Source organism: Dipodomys spectabilis, unplaced genomic scaffold (genome assembly GCF_019054845.1).
Source record: "Dipodomys spectabilis isolate Male_0828 unplaced genomic scaffold, ASM1905484v1 ptg000147l, whole genome shotgun sequence".
NCBI lineage: Eukaryota > Metazoa > Chordata > Mammalia > Rodentia > Heteromyidae > Dipodomys > Dipodomys spectabilis.
In genome coordinates, this window is record NW_024870824.1 from 1,764,396 (window position 1) to 1,784,842 (window position 20,447).

The 20,447-nt window shown below is 35.5% G+C and overlaps 1 protein-coding gene across 4 annotated transcripts in view; it reads left to right on the forward strand.

Annotated features, from left to right (window-relative positions):
* Fer (FER tyrosine kinase) overlaps positions 1 to 20,447 on the forward strand; it is a 365,128-nt gene that overhangs the window by 95,514 nt on the left and 249,167 nt on the right. For all 4 annotated transcript variants that reach the window (XM_042692001.1, XM_042692002.1, XM_042691999.1 and 1 more), the window contains one exon: positions 7,097 to 7,286. In XM_042692001.1, coding sequence (XP_042547935.1) covers positions 7,097 to 7,286 — 190 coding nt within the window. The remainder of the gene's footprint in view (positions 1 to 7,096; positions 7,287 to 20,447) is intronic.

Genomic DNA, 20,447 nt, shown 5'->3' on the forward strand with positions numbered 1-20,447 from the left:
CATAGCTGGGATGACAGGTGTGTACCATCATACAAAGCTTTTTATTGATTTTGAACTTTTTGCCTACTCTGATCTTGAAATGTCATTCTCCTAATCTTAGCCTCTGGAATAGCCAATATTATAGAGGTGAGTTACTGTGCCCGGCTTCATATTATTGTATTTTACTTGAACCAACATAACAGATATGTAGAACTACCTAATTTATTTTTGTTTGTTGTAGTTTTGGGTAAAACGGGATGGAATTGAGGGCCTTGTGTTTTCTAGACAGGTACTCATGTCCTACCACAAAAACCATGCCTTCAGCTCCATTGTGCCTTGGTTATTATCGGGATAGGGTCTTGCTTTATGCTTGGGCCAACGTGGACTATGATCATCCTATCTGTGCTTCCCTATGTCATGGGGCTACAGTTATGTTCCAGCACGCCTAGCCATTGTTTAAAATGATGTCTCACAAACTTTTACAGCTAGTGGCCTGATCTCCACCTCCCAAGTAGTTAGGGTTATAGACTTACTACATTGTGCCTAGCTTGATAGTTGTTTTAATATACATTTCCCTAATGGCTAATGTAAGAACATCTTTACAATGCATTGTTTGTCATTTGTGTATCTTTTTAAAAATTGAAATAGCTGGCCAACTTTTTTGCCTCAGTTCTTTCTTTCCCCTTCTTTTCCTTTTTTTTTCTTTTCCTAGTGCTAGATTTGAATTCAGAGACCCATACCGATAGGTTTGTTCTCTACCTCTGAAGATACAACCCTAGTCTTTGCCTAATCTTTTTTTTTTTTTTTAATTATTGTGAAAATACTGTACAGAGGGGTTACAATTACATGGGCAAGATAATGAGTACATTTCTTATCAAGCATTGTAGCATCCTCCTTTGTTTCCCCTTTCCATCCCATCCTCCCCCTACCCCCCCACCCAACCTTCCTCTCTCCCCCTACCAAAGTTGTAAAGTTCCTTTTCGACATGCCTAATCTTTAAGTGGGTTGTTTTGTTATTGCTGAGTTCTTTCTATATTCTAGACAGTAGTCTTTTCACAGATGTGTGATTTATAAATATTTTTCTGCTAGTATGTAGCTTGTGTTTTTATTTTGATAGTATTTTCTGAAAGAAAACTTTAATTTATTGTCCAGCTTACCTACTAAACTACCTTAGTATGTTGTGCTTTTGGGTGTTATCAAACTTAAGAATTCTTTGTCTATCCTTGCATTTTGACAATTTGTTTTGTGCTTTTTTTTTCTAAATGTTTGATAGGTTTAGACTTTATATTTTAAGTTCATGGTCCGTTTTAAGATAATTAAAAAATATACGTATTTAAATTTTTTACACACCTTAATAAAGTATAATAGGCAAAAATCACAGGTTTTAGGTATGCAGTGAGATTATTTGACATACTTGTATCTTGTGAAATAAATACCACATTCATTAATGTTAATTGACATGTCTTTCATCTCAGCTAGTTACCTCTCCCCTTTTTAGTTTCTTTAAAAATATATACTTACATGTATACTGTTATTGCAATGGTGATGCACAGAGTTACAGTTATATAAGTCAGATAATTAGTACCTTTCTTTTTGAACAGTGCTAATCTTTCCCTTGCTTTCTCCCAGATTTTCTCTCCTGTGCCCACCCACAAGTTATATTGTTCATTTTCAGCATAGTGTCTAGTGAGTGTCCCGGCTACATTTGTTTGACCTCTGTCTCATATATTCTGTGTCTCCCTTTACCTTCCCTTAAACAGATAAAACAAAACAAAAGGTACAAGAAACAAAAACAGCAACAAACTCCTTTTCTTGGAGTTTATTTTGATAAATATAATTGTATATGATCAGATGTACATAGCTTTTGAGCCTTTCTGATCCTCCTAAGAATATCCTCATTTGGATTCACTGTATGAATGTCTAGAGATCTACATAATTTATCATGTCTCGGTGTATTTTGTGTCTTTTACTTTGAGTTTACTTGTAGATTTATAGACACATTCTAGTTACCACAGATCAAATGAGCCTATGTTTCCTTGGTTCTGACTTACTTCACTTAATATAATTTTTTTCCCAAGTCTTTCCATTTCCTCACGAATGGTACAATATTATTCTTTCTGATGGAGAAGTAGAATTCCATTGTGTACATATATCCTATTTTTTGGATCCATTTGTCTACTGAGGGGCATCTGGGTACCTCCCACTTTTAAAACAAAGTGTGCTTGGCTTTATGATGAGAATATTTAAGGAAATTTTAAGAAACAACTGAGTAAGGTGAACTATGTCATCATGCTGACTTTATGTTCCTGGCATCTACTCACATCTGCACATTTATACACTTTGATGAACACCTTCCCTTTCCTCACCGCCCCCTCCTTGCCCCACTCCTTGTGAGCATCCTTCCCTCTATTTTTTTTTCTATGAATTTAATCTAAGTTTTATGAATTGAATTCAGGTCCCTTATGCTTGCTAGACAGGTGCTCTACCATATGTACCACACCCAATTCCTTCTTGATTTTTTACTTTGTTTTTCAAAACAAAAGGATGTCATACTAACTTTGTCTGGGCTGGCTTCTACCTTTGTATCCCAAGTAGCTAGGACTATAGGTGTACACCACCATGCTTGTTATGTGTTGTTTTTTTTTTAAAATTTTATTGTATAGAGGGGTAATGTATAGAGGGGTTATGGTTACATAAGCCAGGTAATGAGTATATTTCTTTTTGAACAATGTTACTCCCTCTCTCATGTTCTCCATTTTTCTCCTCCCAACTTTGCTTCTCCCAAAGTTGAATACTTTATTTCCAACATAGTGCCTTGTGGATTTCACTGTTGAATTGCTCATCCTTTGTCTCACCCTTTCTGTACTTGCCCTCCCCCTCCCCAAATCACATAAACTTATATACAAGACAAAGGGTACAGAAATCAAAAACAGTGACAGAGGAAATAAACCAAAGAAAAAAGAAAAGGAAAAAAAAAAAGAACCACAAACTGTATAAAAAAACCTCTTGTTTCCATTTCTAGGAGTTCATTTTGATAATTATTTTTATATGATCATATGCACATAGCCATTGAGCCCTTGATCCTCTCCTAAGAATATCTTCCTTTTTCTCTGTGTGAATGTTTAGATTGCTGTTTAATGATCATATCTATGTGTTATTACTTGTCTTTTACTGTGCATTGGGCTTACTTGTAGGTTTATAGGCACATTCTAGTTATTACAAATGAGGGGAACCATGCAGCTTATGTCTCTTTGGGTCTGACTTACTTCACTTAGTATAAGTTTTTCCAACTCTTTTCATTTCCTTATGAATGAGACAATGTTATTTTTTCTGGTGGAAGTATAGGGTTCCATTGTATATAGATACCACATTTTCTTGATCCATTCATCCACTGAGGGGCTTCTAGGTTGATTTTATATCTTGGCTATGGTAAACAATGCTGCAGCAGGTTGTGCTGGTGGCTTTAGGGTGTCCTGGTTAGTTGTCCCTTTTGAGTAGCTGGAATATAGGCATGAACCAGTGTGCCTGGCTCTAAATGCAAGTTTTTTTTAATATATATTTTTTATTGTAAAAATACTGTTCAGAGGGGTTACAGTTACATGAGTAAGGTAATGAGTGCATTTCCTATTGCGCATTGTTACCTCCTCCTCTGTTTTTCCCCTTCCCCTTCACTATCCTTCCCCATCCCCTTCCTGGTTGTAAAGTTCGTTTTCAACATAGTGTCTTGTACATTTCATTGTTACAATGGGTTAACATGTATCCTTATTTCAGCATTTTGTTACTTCCCTTCCACTCTCCAAATTAGAAAAATGTATATACAAGGTGCAGGGCACCAACATCAAATACAGTGAAAACAGGGGTTATACCATAGGGGAAGAACATACAAAAGAAACAAAAAAATCATATAGTACATTATAGAGACATTAAAAACAATAGCAAGAAACAAAACCACTTGTGTCCCTATTGTGGGACACATCTATGGACATATGTACATAGCTTTTGACCTTTCCTGCTTGTCCTGGACTATACACAATGGAATTCTATGCCTCCCTCAGAAAGAATGTCACCGCCCCATATGTTAGAAAATGGAAAGACTTGGAAAAAATTATATTAAGTGAAGTAAGCCAGGCCCAAAGAAACTTAAGTCCCATGATTTCCCTTATTTGCAATAAATGCAAGTTTTTAAGAGGAAGAAAATGAAATCCTGTGGAAGTTGCCTCTCTCTGTTTTACTTATTTCATTGAGCATAATAATTTCAAGATTTTTTGGTATTGCATCTCCTTTGTCCCTTTTTCCATTCTTGCCTTCCCTCTTCCCTTCTTAGCTTCCTCCCTCCTTCCTTCCCTTTCTCTCTCTGTCCCTCCTTGCTTTCCTTCCTTTCTCCCCTGCCTTTTCTCATGTTGAGGATTGAATCCAGGGCTTTTTATATTCTAGACAAGTACTCTACCACTTGAGCCATGTTTCCAGCTCCTTTGCTCCAGTTTTGCAAGGCCATCCTCAAATTCATGACCTTCCTGCTGTGACTACTGGGTAGTAGGGATAATGGACATGCGCTGTGATGCCTGGCTTAATACTATCTTTTTCATAAACCTAAAATAATTATTATCTCTGCTAGTGTTAATTTCCCCTTGCTACTGAAACCAGTTACCACACATGTAGTAGTTTAAAACAATGAAAATTATTCACTTACAATTCTGGATGTAAAACATCTGAATTAATCTTAGGGGACCAAACTCAAAGTATTCCTACGGCTGCTTTCTTCCTGAGGCTTTCCTCCATTTCCAGGCTTTGAAGGCTGTCCTGGTGTTGCCCTTGCCCACACATTGCCCTTTCACCACTGCTGGGGTTGTCATAGCACCTTCTGTGACATCGTCCTTGCCTTCCTCTTACAAGAATGCCTATGGTTACATTGGGCTCACCTAGGTAATCCAGGATTATCTCCCCATTTTAACATCTTTAACTTCATCATACCTTCAAACATTGTTTGTCATTCATGGTAACTTACTCAACTGGTTCTGGGAATAAGGATATGCCCATCTTTGAAGGGCCATTTCTCAGTTTGTCATAGGTTTAAGAGAGAGGAAACTGGGTACTATTTATTTCCATGTAGCTCCTCAGTTAACATTTGCTCTTTTGCAGTTATTATGCCTTCTTTATCACTGCATATTTCAGTTTTGCATAGCTTATTTTTATTCCTTTAGTTTTGTTTTTGCATTTCCCATTAATCTTTATTAAAGACTACTAATGGTAATGCATTTAGAATATTATTATTTTCAAGTATATTTTCTAGGTTATTTGGGCATATTTTGGAAACTATCTTCTTTACTTTTACCAATTTTCCAGATACTGTTTGGCAAAAATATGTTTTTATCATCATATATTTTGAATTTTCTTTTACTATTGTCATTGTTTGGCTTTTAGCTTTTTAAAATTTTAGTATGGTAGTTAGGAAAGTGAAGAAAACCTCAGGAAGCTTAAAGTACATAATGTGCTCTTGTTCCTTGTTCCTCATATATATTTGTTTACCAGAATGATTGTCTTAAAAATTAACTTTGTCTGAAGAGGATTTACCAAAAAAATCAAACTGTCACTTTAGTATTAAAAAAAAGCAATTACCAACTGATGCCAACATGAATTTACAAAAAAATATCTGTGCAGATTTTTAAAAATGTGCCACAAACTATATTATGTTAATGATTAATGTGGTATTTATCACATATTTAAGACTACTATTTAGAATTATAAGTCCTGTGGACATTTCTAGATTTACACACATTCTTACTTAGTCCTATTTCTCCAAACTTCATTGTTCTATCACCTGGAACTCATTGTAATATAATATTGTAGCCTTTCTTATATTCGTTACTGAGAGTGTAGTTGGCTCAGTTAACCTGGAACTTAGATCTCAAACCATCTGTCAGCACCTTGTTCATAAATAATTTCTCTTAAGCAGTGGTTATGTCTGCCCACAAATACTTAGACAAGTTAATTCTTGTACCTTTAAAAATGTTTGAATTTTCGACAGTAACATTTTCTGACCATACTGTACAGTTTTGAACTTTCTCTACCTTATAATGATAGCTTCTTATGTAAGTAATAACTTACTTTCTGCAGTATGTGGCACAATTCTTTTCAGGGTCTTTTTACATATGGGGTGTTTTACGAAGGTGTTCTTATTACCACATTGTGTTTTTCTGTTACCTTTTACCTGTTAATGTACCATACACAAGGAGAGTAAATTAGCTTGAACTTTCCATTGAGGATGGGGGAAATTTACTGTCCTTATGTTGATAATATTAGATGTTTGTCAATTAATTTTATATTCACTCCCTCAATTATACTCAGCCCTTAGTCTTTGTCTGACTTCCAGCACACATGCCTTACATCTACACACAGCTTGATGCCTAGGCTGTAATTTGATTTATTATACTTTAGGCACAGAGCTGCCCTTAGCCATTTTACCTTTGAGATTCTATCATTTTCATTCATTTTAGGCTTTCTACCTCTGGAACTCAGTTTCTTTATTCTGTGAGGTAAATGGTTTAAGTGTGAAATAAAATGAATGCTACAGTTCATAGTGTATTTGAAATGCTTCTACTTTGTTAATGCTAACATTTAATAAATATTATGATGTAAAATCCATTTATATTAAAATTTTTGATGATTCTGAAAGATTGCTATAAAGAGCAAAATGAAAGAAACAAAGGCAAAGCCTATATTTTATATTTTCCATTAATTCATTTTAAAGAGGTTGAAGTAATTATATATATTTTCCTTCCCTCCTTCCTTCTTTCCTTTTTTTCTCCCTTTCTCCCTTCCTCCCTCCATCCTTTCATGACTCCATGCCCTCTTTTCTCCTTTATTCCCTCCATTTGCTGGTACCAGGGTTTGAACTCAATGTCATGTATTCACTCAACTCTCCTGAGGTCAACTGTCATTCTACCATGTGAGACATGCCCCCATCCAAGAGTTTTGCTTGTTATTTTGGAGATGGAAACTTTTCTTCCTGGGATGGCTATGAATAACAGTTCTTCAGATCTCAACCTTTCAAATAGGTAGGATTATTGGTTCTTCTCAAGTAGTTAAAATAATTTATACGTAATTCATTCTCTTTTAGCATTGTCCTTCTGCTGAGCCAAAAACAGACACTTGAAGAACTGAAACAATCAGTCCAGCAGCTAAAATGCACTGAAGCAAAGTTTACAGCACAGAAAGAACTACTCGAACAAAAAGTACAAGAAAATGATGGGAAAGAGCCACCTCCTGTAATAAATTATGAAGAAGATGCACGGTCCGTTACATCTATGGTAAGCTAATCCACTGAGAAACTTTAAAGGGTTTTATCTAGGTAATAAGTGAACACAAAAATTAACTCTGGTTTGCTATAACAAATTATTACTCTTGTTACTATGCAAGTCCTATTAAACGTATTTGTAAATGTAGAATAGACTTATCAGTCACTTCAGGTCACCTGGAGAGTATTTCAGAAACCATTTGTAGAGTCAGAGAAATAAGGTTCTTCTCTTGCCTTTAGAGTTGTAAAAAGAAAGACTGAAATTGTTTTTATTCCTGGGAGACAGCAGGAAGGTTGGGTGTTATTCTTACGATGGAAGTAAGAAATAAGGAGAAAGTTGTAATTAAGAGCAAATTTTTTTTCTCAGATTGGTGGTATGTTTATTGTATCATACACAACATTGATTTAGTTTTAAAATGATTCTTTGCACATAAATATGATCCTTAATACATTCAACTTCACCAACTTGAAATTGAATTTCGTTTATATAGTTTTATTAAATGTTTAAGAATATCTAGTATAAACCAATCCTTCCTCCCTCCTTTTCTCCTTAGTTCCCTTTCCTTCTCTCCCTATTTCTTTCCTGCCTTCCTTTTCCCTCTCCCTCCCTCATTCCCTTACTCCCTCTTTCCAGCCCTCCTTTCCTCCCTTTTTTCTTTTCTTAGTTCTTAACTAAGGGGAATTTTGCTCAACAGGGAACATTTGGCAGAGTCTCTAGATACTTTTTTTGGGGAGGGAACAACTGGAGGAGGCTGGATTATCTGGTAAACTGTACTGGACAGAATAGCTCCTGCATTTACACCACCAACAAAAAATTATTGAGCTCCAATGTTAGTAGTCATATGGTTGAAAATATCCTAAGGTATATATTTGTTTCCCTCCCGCCAGAGAGTTGGTTGTACTCCATAGATAGAACAATTATATTCAACACATTTATAGTTGATATTTTAGTAATTTCTAGTTTATGTGTTTCTAAATAATATGATTGTTAGATTCTTATGCATCCATAGAATTAAGGACCATATTTGATACTGCAATAACTGTGGAAAATATATGAAGTATTTAAAAATGTTGTGGTTAACATTAGTTTTGTTATAGGGAACTATAGTAGTATGCACATTGAATGAATTTTGTACTTCCTTGCTTTCTAGTACTATTCTACCTAGAAAGCTCTTAATCAATGAAAAGATTCCTGTTGGAGACTCTTATAGGTATCTGGAAAATGCATTTTTTTTGGAGGAGCATTTCAAGTTTTTTTTTTTCCTTTTACTTGGTTTTTCAATACCTTAAATCTTTGGTTTTCAGTGTGTTTTATATGTTCTCTCTATGTGGTTGTGCAGTTTACTAGTTAGGTAATTTGCTTGACTTAGTGGCATATTGGTTAAAATTTGATAGTTTATTTTAAATAATTATGTGTATATATAAATCATGTTATTATTGTTATGATAGAGTAAGAACTTGGTTCATATTGTTAGATGTTATCTGTTAGATGTTAGATACTATTTGCTCAAGTTGTTTGATGCTATGGATAACTGAATTAGTACATAACCTTCATAGTTGAAATATAATAGTTTGTTCTTATTTTATGAAGATTAGTAATCATTTAGAATTCAGCCTTTAGTACTTTTTTCTTTTTTTAATATGTTTTTATTGTAAAAATACTGTACAAAGGGGTTACAGTTACATGAGTAAGGTAAGGAATACATTGTTACCTCCACCTTTGTTTTTTCCTTACCATCCTCCCCGCCCTTCCCCCACCCCCAGTTGTAAAGTTCGTTTCAGCATAGTGTCTTGTACATCTCATTGTTACAATGGATCAGCCTGTATCCTTATTTCAACATTTTGTTATTTCCCTTCCCCTCTCCAAATTAGAAAAATGTATACACAAGGTGCAGGGTACTGACATCAAATACAGTGAAAACGGGTTATAAAGTGGGGGAAGAACATACAAGAGAAACAAAAAAATCATTTAGTACATTTTAAATATGTTAAAAACAATAGCAAGGGGCTGAGAAGGTGGCTCAGTGGTAGAGCGCTTGCCTTGCATGCATGAGGCCCTGGGTTCGATTCCTCAGCACCACATAAGCAAAAAGAAGAAAGCCGGAAGTGGCACTGTGGCTCAAGTGGTAGAGTGCTAGCCTTGAGCTGAAGAGCTGAGGGACAGTGCCCAGGCCCAGAGTTCAGGCCCCACGACTGGACCCCCCCCCCAAAAAAAAACCCCAAAACAATAGCAAACAAGAAAAAGAACCCACTTGTATCTCTACCTTGGGGTTCATTTCACTTAATATTATCTCTTTAGTACTATTGAAGAAAACTTTCCCACCAAATGAATGGAATAAACAATTTTTCAGAAAATGTATAAAAAACTGTAAGAGAACAGACTGCTTTTGACACATTCAAGCTCTTGTACTTATTTATTAGATAGTGACAATACCTTGTTTATCATCTACTTTGCATATTTTATTTTTGCAATTTTTTTTTTTTTAGTAATTGAAATAGTACTTATACCTGGGAGCTGATGGTTTATGCCTGAAATCCCAGCTACTTGGTAGGCTGAGATCTGAAGATTGTGTTCAAAGCCAGCCAGTGCAGAAAAGTTTATGTGATTCTTATCTCCAATTTAACACCAAAAAGCTAAAGGTGAAGCTGTAGCTCAAGGTAGAACATTTGTCTTAAGCACAAAAAGCTCAGGGACAGTGCCCAGGTCCTGTGTTCAAGCCCCAGGACTGGCGCGCGTGCACGCACACACACACACACACACACACACACACACACACACACACACACAAAATAGTACTTATAAATGTACTTCATCTATTCACTGAAATAATACCATCAATAATCCTTTAAATAAAACTAACAGTTTATCCACGGGGGGGGGGGGGGTGTGGCACTTGTCTGTAACCTCAGTACTCAGGAAACTGAGGCAGGAGGATTACAAATTGGAGGCTATCCTAATATGCGTATTAATATACTGCCTCAAAAAAACTCTAGTAAGACTTTAAGGGTGAAATTTATTGATTTACAAAGGAATGTTGTAGTATAAGTAGTTTAATAAATTAATGTTTTATAATACTATCTGCATTGATTTAACTAATTAATGTTTTATAAATCAGACAAGGAATCCCACTATCTTAATCCATCTCGATGGTTTATAGTATATTTTATGAAGAGAGTAGAAATGTATATACAGAAAGAGAGAGTGCATAGCACTCAGCACTTCATCCTTTCTCACTAATCTCAAGGAGATCTTGGCATATGTCAATATTTTTAAGTAATATTTAGAATACAACTTTTTAGTTTACTTGAAAACAAAATATTAAAGCTTATGATTTTGTCCCTGACAATTTTTTGAAACGATCTTGTAATTTTTATTATAGAGGTGATGTATAAAGGGGTTATCATTTCACAAGTCAAGTAATGAGTGTATTTCTGTTTAGACAATGTCACCTCTTCCTTTAAATGACAAATTAAGCCTAGAATTTACACACGTAGCTTTTATTGTTATTTCCTCTTCATAAACACTTAGACTTCAAAAAAAGAAATATGGGTGAATATCAGAATTGGAAGAATTCAAAGTATATCATAGAAAATGCACAAAAATGATTTAAATTTGACCTAAATATTGTTTAGTAATAGGAAAGAAAACGAACAGTTGCACATTATTCTTGTTAATGGCAGTGTTCCTCCAAATGTGGACTCTTTAGTGGAGACTGCCTCTGTGGAAGAATATTTTAAAGAACTGTGTCTTGGCTATACATTTATTTCATATAAAGATCCAAGGTGCTTCACATGTATCTTCAGCTGAGCATTGTGTACTTTGGCTCTACAGTGCCATGACATTGTTCTTTCATTGGTTTATGAAATTCTAAAAAAGTACTTAGGAAAACTATAATGTAATCATCTTAGGATGATTGTTTTTCCAATATTGACTTTTTTCACTTAGGTATAATTATTATTAAAATAGAGAAAAATGATAATGTTAACTGTTACACAATAAGTCTATGTTGTATTTTTATTTATTCATTCAAGTAGTATTTATGAATTCCTATTATGTGCCAAGCATATGTCGATGAGATACATAAGTGAATAAAATGTATAAACTTCTCTCTTAGAGGTTATTAATATTGTTGTGACTGGCATTTAATAAGTAATTAAATCGTATTCTGTTGGAAGAGGAAAAGTTTGAAGGAATACAAGTGTCAGAGTAATGGACTAGGGGTCTAGTGTGTTAGAAGTTGGGACGTAATTTTAAAACCAGTCTAGTGAAGCAACACTGAGAAGATGTTATTTGAACATGACACTTAAAACAGTGAGCTACCAAGCCATTGGATTTCTGGGCAGAGCTGTGCATCCAGATGGGGCATCCATTGCAAAGACTAAACTTAGAGCCGTATCTGGGCTGTTCGAAGTCCACCACTGAGGCCTGAGTGGAGGACAAGTGTATAGAGACAAAAGAAGAATAGACCTTAGTTACAGATTATAGTTTTTCTTTGAGTAAAACTAGGAGCTGTTGGTTTGAGGATTATAATAGAAGGAAGGCAAGGTATAACTTAGGACTTAAATGGATCACTCTTGTAATTTTGTTGAGAAAGTTTTGAAGGGGATCTCAGATAGAAAAATGAGACTTGTATTGATGATCCAAATGATAGAAGATGAAGGTCTGTTTTATACTCTTTATTTCCTTCCTTAGTATAATTATATAGTCTACTAATATATTTTTCTACAGGGATAAATTATTCTTGAAACCCTGATCAACAAGATGTGAAATCTGATTATAGAGTACTGGATGAGACTAAATTAAATTGAACTTTGGCAGTACTTTGTTAGAAGAAATAAGCACTAATATATGTCTTCAGTACATCTGGAAGCCATTATTATTTTAAAGGGGAAAGTACAGTGATAATTTGTGGAAACCATACCTAATTGTGTTAGTAATATTTATTCTGCTGAGCTGGTAGTAGTACTGGTCTAAGAGTTTTATCATACTGATTTGATCAATTAAATTAGATAGATTTTATTTCCCATTATATAGGTTCTGCTAGTTTGTAGGAGCTTAAAAAAGCATTCTAAGGAAGCATGAAATCTAGAATTTGGAGTGTGTTGGGTTAAACCAAAAGAAACAGTGGTATTGATTATAGGAATTTTCTAAGATTTTTTTTTTTATTGTGAAAATATTGTACAGAGGGGTTACAATTACATGGGCAAGATAATGAGTACATTTCTTATCAAGCATTGTAGCCTCCTCCTTTGTTTCCCCTTCCCATCCCATCCTCCCCCCCACGCCCCCACCCAATCCCTCCTCCCCGCCCCCACCAAAGTTGTAAAGTTCGTTTTTGACATAACAACTTGTACAGCTCATTGTTGCAATGGGTCCACCTGTATCCCTATTTAAACGATTTGTTTTTTCCCTTCCCTTCCACAAATTATACTGACATCAAATACAGTGAAAGCAGGGGTTATACCGTGGGGGAGGGACATACAAAGCAACAAAGAAATAATCTTATAAATGTGTTAGAAACAATTGCATGAAAGACAAAAACATTTGAATCATATCATGTCCAAGAGAGGAAATGTTACGTGAATGCAGTCACTGAATATATTATCCTAACCCTTTTGCAAAAGCCTTCTGAAGACACCATGTGACATGGAACCTATTTTGGGGGTGCTGATTTGGAAGGTAAATCCTATCTCATAGAATTGTGATAATTCTGGATTAAATGTGCTGATAATGCCGTAGGCATTTTTGAGTTCTTTAAATTCTTATAAGCCTAAGGTTTATTTTATATAATATTTCAATTCTATCTCTTGAGAGAAGAAGTATCTGTCTTCAGAGGCAAGTTAGGAGAGTGAATTCTGTTGGCCTCCTTTGGACAATGATGAAAACACCAGAAATTTTGTAAGCCCTGAATAAATAATAGCTGCTGAATTTACTGTTTTTCTTCAGTACTGAGATTTAAATTTAGGTCCTTGTTTTTATTCAGTATCAGTTGAATTGAGGAATTGGACTTCCTTTCCACTCCAGAATTCTATTTTCCTTTTTACTCTAGAATTCTATTTTCACTCGAGTTTATTTCATAATAACATATACTTTAGACCAAGTACAATCATTTTCAATGAAAGAATCTCCTTTAGATGTCAAATACATCTAGAATCGGAGGTACCAAATAATGAGGTTCTACATTTAAAATATTTAGCTATTCTAGAAGATAATTGTCTTTACTTTTGTGAAATTGCACATTTTGTTTAAGCCTTTCTAGACTAGCATATATTATCTCTGATAATGAATTAGTTTTGCTTAGTTGAACAACAGTAGCAGTAAATGTCTGTTTTGTAGCATTTGTAATATTTTCTACCAAAATAGCCAATTTGTTAAAAATTGTCATTATGACTCAGTTGTAATCTATTTTACAGTAGTGTCTGATATTTCAGTTTTATTCCTAGAACACTGAAATGGACTGAAATCATTCAAAGCATCATATAGTCAGTGTCTTTAGAGTTTCAGTTGTTTTCACCATGAGGTACATTTTCTGCTTTTGCTATAATGATGGAGATTTTATTTCTTATCATTCTGGATCTTGAATTCTGGAGAAATCCAGGATTTGGGGTCCACAAACACTTTCTCAGTGTCATATCCTGGTGGAAGCTGGAAAGGAAAGAGAAGAACTAGCAAGAGAAAGAAGAGAGAGTGGCAGTATGAGAGAGAGAGAAAGAGAGAGAGAGGGAGAGAGAGAAGAGAGAAAGAGAGGGAGAGAGAGAGAGGAGAGAGGGAGAACAGAGGGAGGAGAGAGTGATAGAGAGGGAGATATGGAGAAAGATATTTGGAGAGAGAAATGGAGAGAGAAAGAAGAAAGGCAAAACCTGAGTCCAGTCTTTTATCAGAAGCCCTCTCCTAGAATAACAGCATTAAGAGCACAAAAGCTCAATGGCTATGTGCATATGATCATATAAACTAAGACTTATCAAAATGAACTCCAGGAAATGGAAACAGGTTTTTAAAATTCTCTTTGTTTTGGTTTCTGTGTTCTTTGTCTGTTGTCTTGTTTGTTTATCTGTCTTTGGGAGAAAAGGGGGGGCACAGAAAGGGTGGGACAAAGTGTGAACAAATGCAGCAGTGATACTCCCTGGATATTCTGTTGAAAGGGAACTGTGTACCTTGTGAGTGGGGAAGGGAGGGAGAAACTGGGAGAGAGGCATAGGGTGACACTGTTCAAAAAGAAATGTACTCATTGCCTGCCTGTGTAACTGTCACCCCTCAGTACAGCACCTTTGCATTTCCTTTCTTTTCATGCCTAACATAAATGTTCATTTTAAGTTTTACTCATCAAATGACCATGCTCTGAGGAACGTTCCAGATTAAGAAACTGAGCTGTGTTGTCTCTGCTCTGTAACTGTAATCAGGTTCTTTTACCTTTCCAAGTTTGCCTTTCTGTATGAGCATGAAATGAATACTTATCTTGTTTGTCTTGCTCAATTTCTTTGGCACTGAAATGAAATGTTTGTAAATGTATTGTGTATATTATAAAATACTGTAAAACATCAGATTCTTTTTTTCTAAATATCATAGTTCATATATAATCTAGTTAGTATGTCGTCACTGAAATCTTAAATGAACAATAGATTTTTTATGTAGTATCATCTTAGGTTTCTTTGATTAAGGAAGAGCCTTTGTGAATCTCTCCGAGTATGTTCACATACATGCATGTGGGTTAGTGTTCCTTCCTCAGTCCCCATTCTCTTCCTCAGAAATGACCTTCCTGCTGCATAGCATATGATTAGAAGCACAATGTGAATGATTTGTCTCCTGTTCTTTTTACACAAATGGTTGAAATGTAATAGTCATGTATTCTGCTTTTTAAACTTACTGTGATTTTGATTTCACTTTATTGTAATTGCCATTATTCTTTTTTATTTATTCATTCAACAAGCAAATCTTAGAGCATCAGTTACTATCTTTTTTTTTTTTTTCTTCTGATACTGGGGCTTGAACTTAGGGCCTGGGCACTGTCCCTGAGCCTTTTTGTGCTCAAGGCTAGGGCTTTACCACTTGAGCCACAGCACCACTTCTGGCCTTTTAAAGCAATTTATTAGAGATAAGAGTCTCATGGGGACTTTCCTGCTCAGGCTGGCTTGGAACCACAAGCCTCAGATCTCAGCCTCCAGGCACGAGGCACCGGCACCTGTCCTCAGATACTATCTTTAGTAAGCAATTAAGCTAGGCACTGTAACTAACTGTAACTAAAGTGGTAGAACACTAGCCTTGAGCCAAAAAAAGCTCATGGAGGGCACCCAGGCCCTAAATTCAGCCTCGGGACTGTCACTCCCTCAAAAAAAGAAAAGCAATTAAACATGTAGTGCGTCAGATAGCGGTAAATTCTATCGGAGGAAATACGGCAATAATGGGATTGTAGGGAGTGTTTTCACAGATGGGTCAAGGTTGCCTTCCTGTGGCTGTAAGTGGCTTCTGTGCTGAGATCTGAAAAGACTAAGGGAATAAATGGTGAGACTTCCTGGGGAGAGATTATTTCCAGCAATGGAAAGGGATGATGTTAGGGCCCGAGGAAAGAGTATTTTATCTGTATAGTGAAGCAGCCACAAGGAAAGCCAGTGGAGCTGGAAGACAGCGATGGGGTGAAGTAGTGGGGGGAACAGTGAGTAGTTGCATAATATAATTTTGTAGATCCTGTGGGAGTGTTTAATGCTAATAACCCTTAGAGAAATATAAAATCATGGAAGATTCTGTGTGAAGAAAGCACAGTTTTACATTGTTTCAAATCTTTTATTTATAGAAAGATAATGTCAATTCAAGGTAATAGTGAGGTGTAGCATTTACATTGCATTAGTTATTCTAGTAATGTAGAGATGAGTTAAAGTGTATGGGAGGAAATGCATAGGTTATATGTAATACTACACCATCCTATTTTAAGGGTTTGAGCAGACATAGATTTTGGTAAGTGTGGGGAGTAGTGGAACTAATCAGTATCCTGTGGATACCTAGGGACAGCTGTATTCAAATTTGTCTTATAAACAATGAATTTCTTAATGTTTTCCCCATAAACTAACCATAGGTGAACTAGGACTAAAATAATATAATGAAAAGACAGTAATGATAAAGAAGGGAATATCTGCTACAATTAAAGAAAATAAAAGGAAATTACTACTTGGGATTTAACAAGTGAATATTTGTACTTTGTTATGAGGAGGGTGAAATGAAGGCAGAATAAATGTAGATTTGCTATGGGGTTTGGTGGGGGATATAGCAGAATTTATTGATTTAAAAATCAAAGTTGGTTTCATTTGGATTTATCCTGTATTCATTTATTAAAACATTTCAAAAATTTAGGTGTCTGAAGTAACTTTTTTTTTGGTGGTACTGTGCTGTGTTTTGTTTTGAGTGGCTTGAGACCACCATCCTTCCTATGTGCCACCTGAGTACTTACGATTAGATTATAGGCCTTAGCCACCAGCACCTGACTAAAATTTGTTTTTGAAAGGAACTCTTTTCTTTATATCCACTCCTGTCTCTTTAGCCAAGAATCAAGACAGCAGGAAGGAAAACAAAAGAAACCTATTAAGAAAAACATGAAGAAAGGAAGATAGAAGTGAGAAAGGTAAAAGCCAGGAGAAAAAGAAAATAGAGAAATATGGGGCAGGTAAAAATGAAAACAAAGAAGAAACCAGGAAGAAAAGGAGGGAACAGGAGAGCATGAGACCTGAAAGGACTTTTTATTCCTCCTCTCATCTTCCCCCTTCACTTCCAGCATCTTCCTCTTCTCCCCTGTACTCCAGGTTTCCATTGTTATTGACTAGCTATTTGAGAAATTCCATGTTTCTTTTTAAATTGGGATTTATATAACCTAAGAATTTATAGGCAAAAGATATTCATTGTGCTGGTAATTTTTTACTCACATGACTTAAATTTAAAGTTGTTGAATCACACCAACTTACAGGTGTCAAAACTTTTGCTTTGTAGTTGAAAAGAATTAATTTATAGCAATAATTTCTGATTCAGATATTTAGTAAAGTTTATTCTCATGTTTCATTCAAGTTTTAGATCAAGAACCAAATTTAATTTTTTTATGGAATCATTCAATAAACAGCAAATTGAATTACTGTTTCCCAAATACTTCTAATATAATAATAAAATTTTAATGCAATTTTAGATATTTTCCCTAATAATTTAGCACCCCAAAAGAGAAATTTGAAAATGTTATAATTTATTACAACATCTTTAGCCATAGATGAGTAAGTATAGACTTGCATTATACATATAACTGCTTAGATTTGCTATTCATGTCAGGATATTTAGATACAGCTATGTTAGCAGTATGCAACTATGAAACATATCTATACTTCTTGATGTGAGCCTTTTAAAGTTTTATTACAGTCTGCCATTTATTAGGCCATCGTACAAGTATATTTATTAGAAAAGAAAGTTGCTAGGCAATTCTATCATGTTCACTCATGGTTCACTCATGGATGATGTAAGATGAAATTCAGTTCATCAGGAAAACTCTTATTGAGATCTTGTTGTGTCCTCTGTGTGCAATAAAATAATATAGACCTTTTCTGTAACCAAAATCAATTTCTTATTATATTTGATTGCTTTCAAGGATTTAACTATTGTATTTATTATAATAAACTTAATTGAGCACAAGATTCCACATTTTTGATCAGGTAGTATTTTCTGTTATAATGCAGTGAATATTTAACATCTTTTGTTTGTATAATTGTCTCGCTATAATGACTTTAGTCAGGAAGATTCTTTGCCAATTTTCTTTGATAATGAAAATCCTGAGGTTTCTCTACATTTGTTTATTTCTTATTTTCTATAGTAATGGAGTTTGAATGTGGGTTTTCCACTTGCTAGGCAGGTATGCTCTACTACTTGAGTCTTAGCCCCGTCCCCTTGTACTTTCTTCTTTTCTTTTTCTGATCCTGGGGCCTGAACTCCAGACCTGTGCTCTATCCAGCACTCCTAACACTTGAGCCAAAGTGCCCCTTGCAGCATTTTATGAATAGGGGATAAGAGTATCATGGACTTTTCTTCCCTGCGTGGCTCAGGGATCATCAGATCTTATCCTTCTAAATAGTTAGGATTACAGGTGTGAACCATTAGCGAGCACCCTTTTGAATAATATATAATTTTGCTGGAGCTAGTTTTGGATAGCAGTCTGTCTACCTCATTGAGATTATAAATGGTGTGTGCCACTACACTTAGCTTACTTTTTTGGGCTGTCCTAGAGTTTATACATAGAGTACCTCTATTATTTGAACCATTCCTCTAGCCATGATTTTTTTTTTCTAATTTACTATATTGTTGTTTTAGAGCTGATATACAGCAGGAAATTCCTTTACAAATGTCAGGTAATAAGTACATTTCCTTTTCATATTGTGCTGTCTGTTCCCTCATTCTGTCTCATTCCCTCCCTCCTTTCTCCACCCATGAGTTGCATAGTTCATTCACTTTCATCAATGTGCAGTATGTTCCACTGCTGCACTTTTTCACCCTTATTTCTTCGGATTCTGTGCCCTCCTTCCATCTTCCCACAGATATGCACATGAATACAGCATATATGAGGGAAAGAATACGGAGTTATCAGAAAAAGAAAAAACAATTTAAGAAAAATGTTCTTTGTTTCCATATCTTTAGAGTTGGGTCAGTATATATCTTATTTTACGTACACATGAAGAGGCACTTGGATATTATATCTGTGTGATTTTTCCTAAGACTAGCCTCATATACTCACTGTATGTGAGTATCTAGAATTTTGTGTATTTTGTCATTCCCCATTGTGTTTTAGATCTAACTTCTGCATATCAGGGAGAATATGTTCAGATTGTCTCTCTGATCTTAACATGATTGGTTATTTTATTCTTTCTAATGATCTAGCCATTTTTTTTTTTTTCTGATTATTTTGGAGACTGTCTCCTGGACATTGTTTGCCCTGACTACCTTTGAATTGTGATCATTTGGATCTCAGCTCTCTGGCTAGCTAGGATTACAAATGTGAGCCACTAGTACCCAACATTTTAGAAATTGTACTAGAGACTGAATTTAGGGCTTGGTGCTTGCTAGGGAGGTTCTCTACCGCTTGGGCCACGGCTCCTGCCCCTTGCCTTCTTGATTGAAATGGGTTCTCACTCACTTTCTGCATAGGCTAGCCTAGAACTATAAGCCACCTCACCTCTGCCTTCCCGATATCGAGGATTACAGATGTGCCATTTTGTATCCAAGGATTTCTATTTAAAAAAATGTAAAATAATCTAAAATGCCATACAGCAATGTTGAATTTTTGGATGTTTGCCTATACTGGGGTTTGAATTTAGGGTCTGGCTGCTGTCCCTTGGCTTTTTTTGGTAGGTCGTGGGGCTTGAACTCTGAGCCTGGGTGCTATCCCTCAGCTCTTCAGCTCAAGGTGAGTGCTCTACCACCTGAACCACAGCACCACTTCCAGTTTTCTGGGTGGTTTATTAGAGATGAGAGTCTCATGGAGTTTTCCTCCCTGGACTGGCTTTGAACTGTGATCCTCAGATCTCAGCCTTCTGAATAGCTAGGATTACAGGTGTGAGCCACTGGTGTCTGGCTGTCCCTTGGCTTTTATGCGCAGGCTTGTGAGCCATAGCTCCACTTGCTTCTTATTTAATCTACCAACAGATATTCATAACTAGGTACTCTGTAGCATTCGCTTACAGCATATAATTTATAGAACTCATTTTAATTTAATGGTTGCTCATTATAATTTTCAAGTTGTGCTGTGGAATTAAACCACAAGGTTTCTATTTTGAAAGACGTACCATGCTTTTAAGATGATGGAGTAGTTAGTGCAATTTCAAAGATATTTGGTAGATAGGAATAGAACAAGTGTGTATGTACTGGCCACACTATGAAAAATTCCTGTTCTTTTGTGCCCCATAGGAATATGAAAGCTCAATTTAACCTTCATCATTCATGATAAAGGTGATTTGAGGGGATGTTGGCTTATTCCCACTTCTCTAAGCCAGAGACTTCCACTTCTTTTGACTTTATGCTGAGCATCAGTACAATGTGATTTGGAATTAGGATAAAAAGGAATGTTGTGGTATCTTTTTAATTTCCATGAGTCTGTCAGCTGATGAGCTGGAGATATCAAAGTGCTGGTGCTGAAAGCTTCAGCCTTGTCACTTTTAGGAA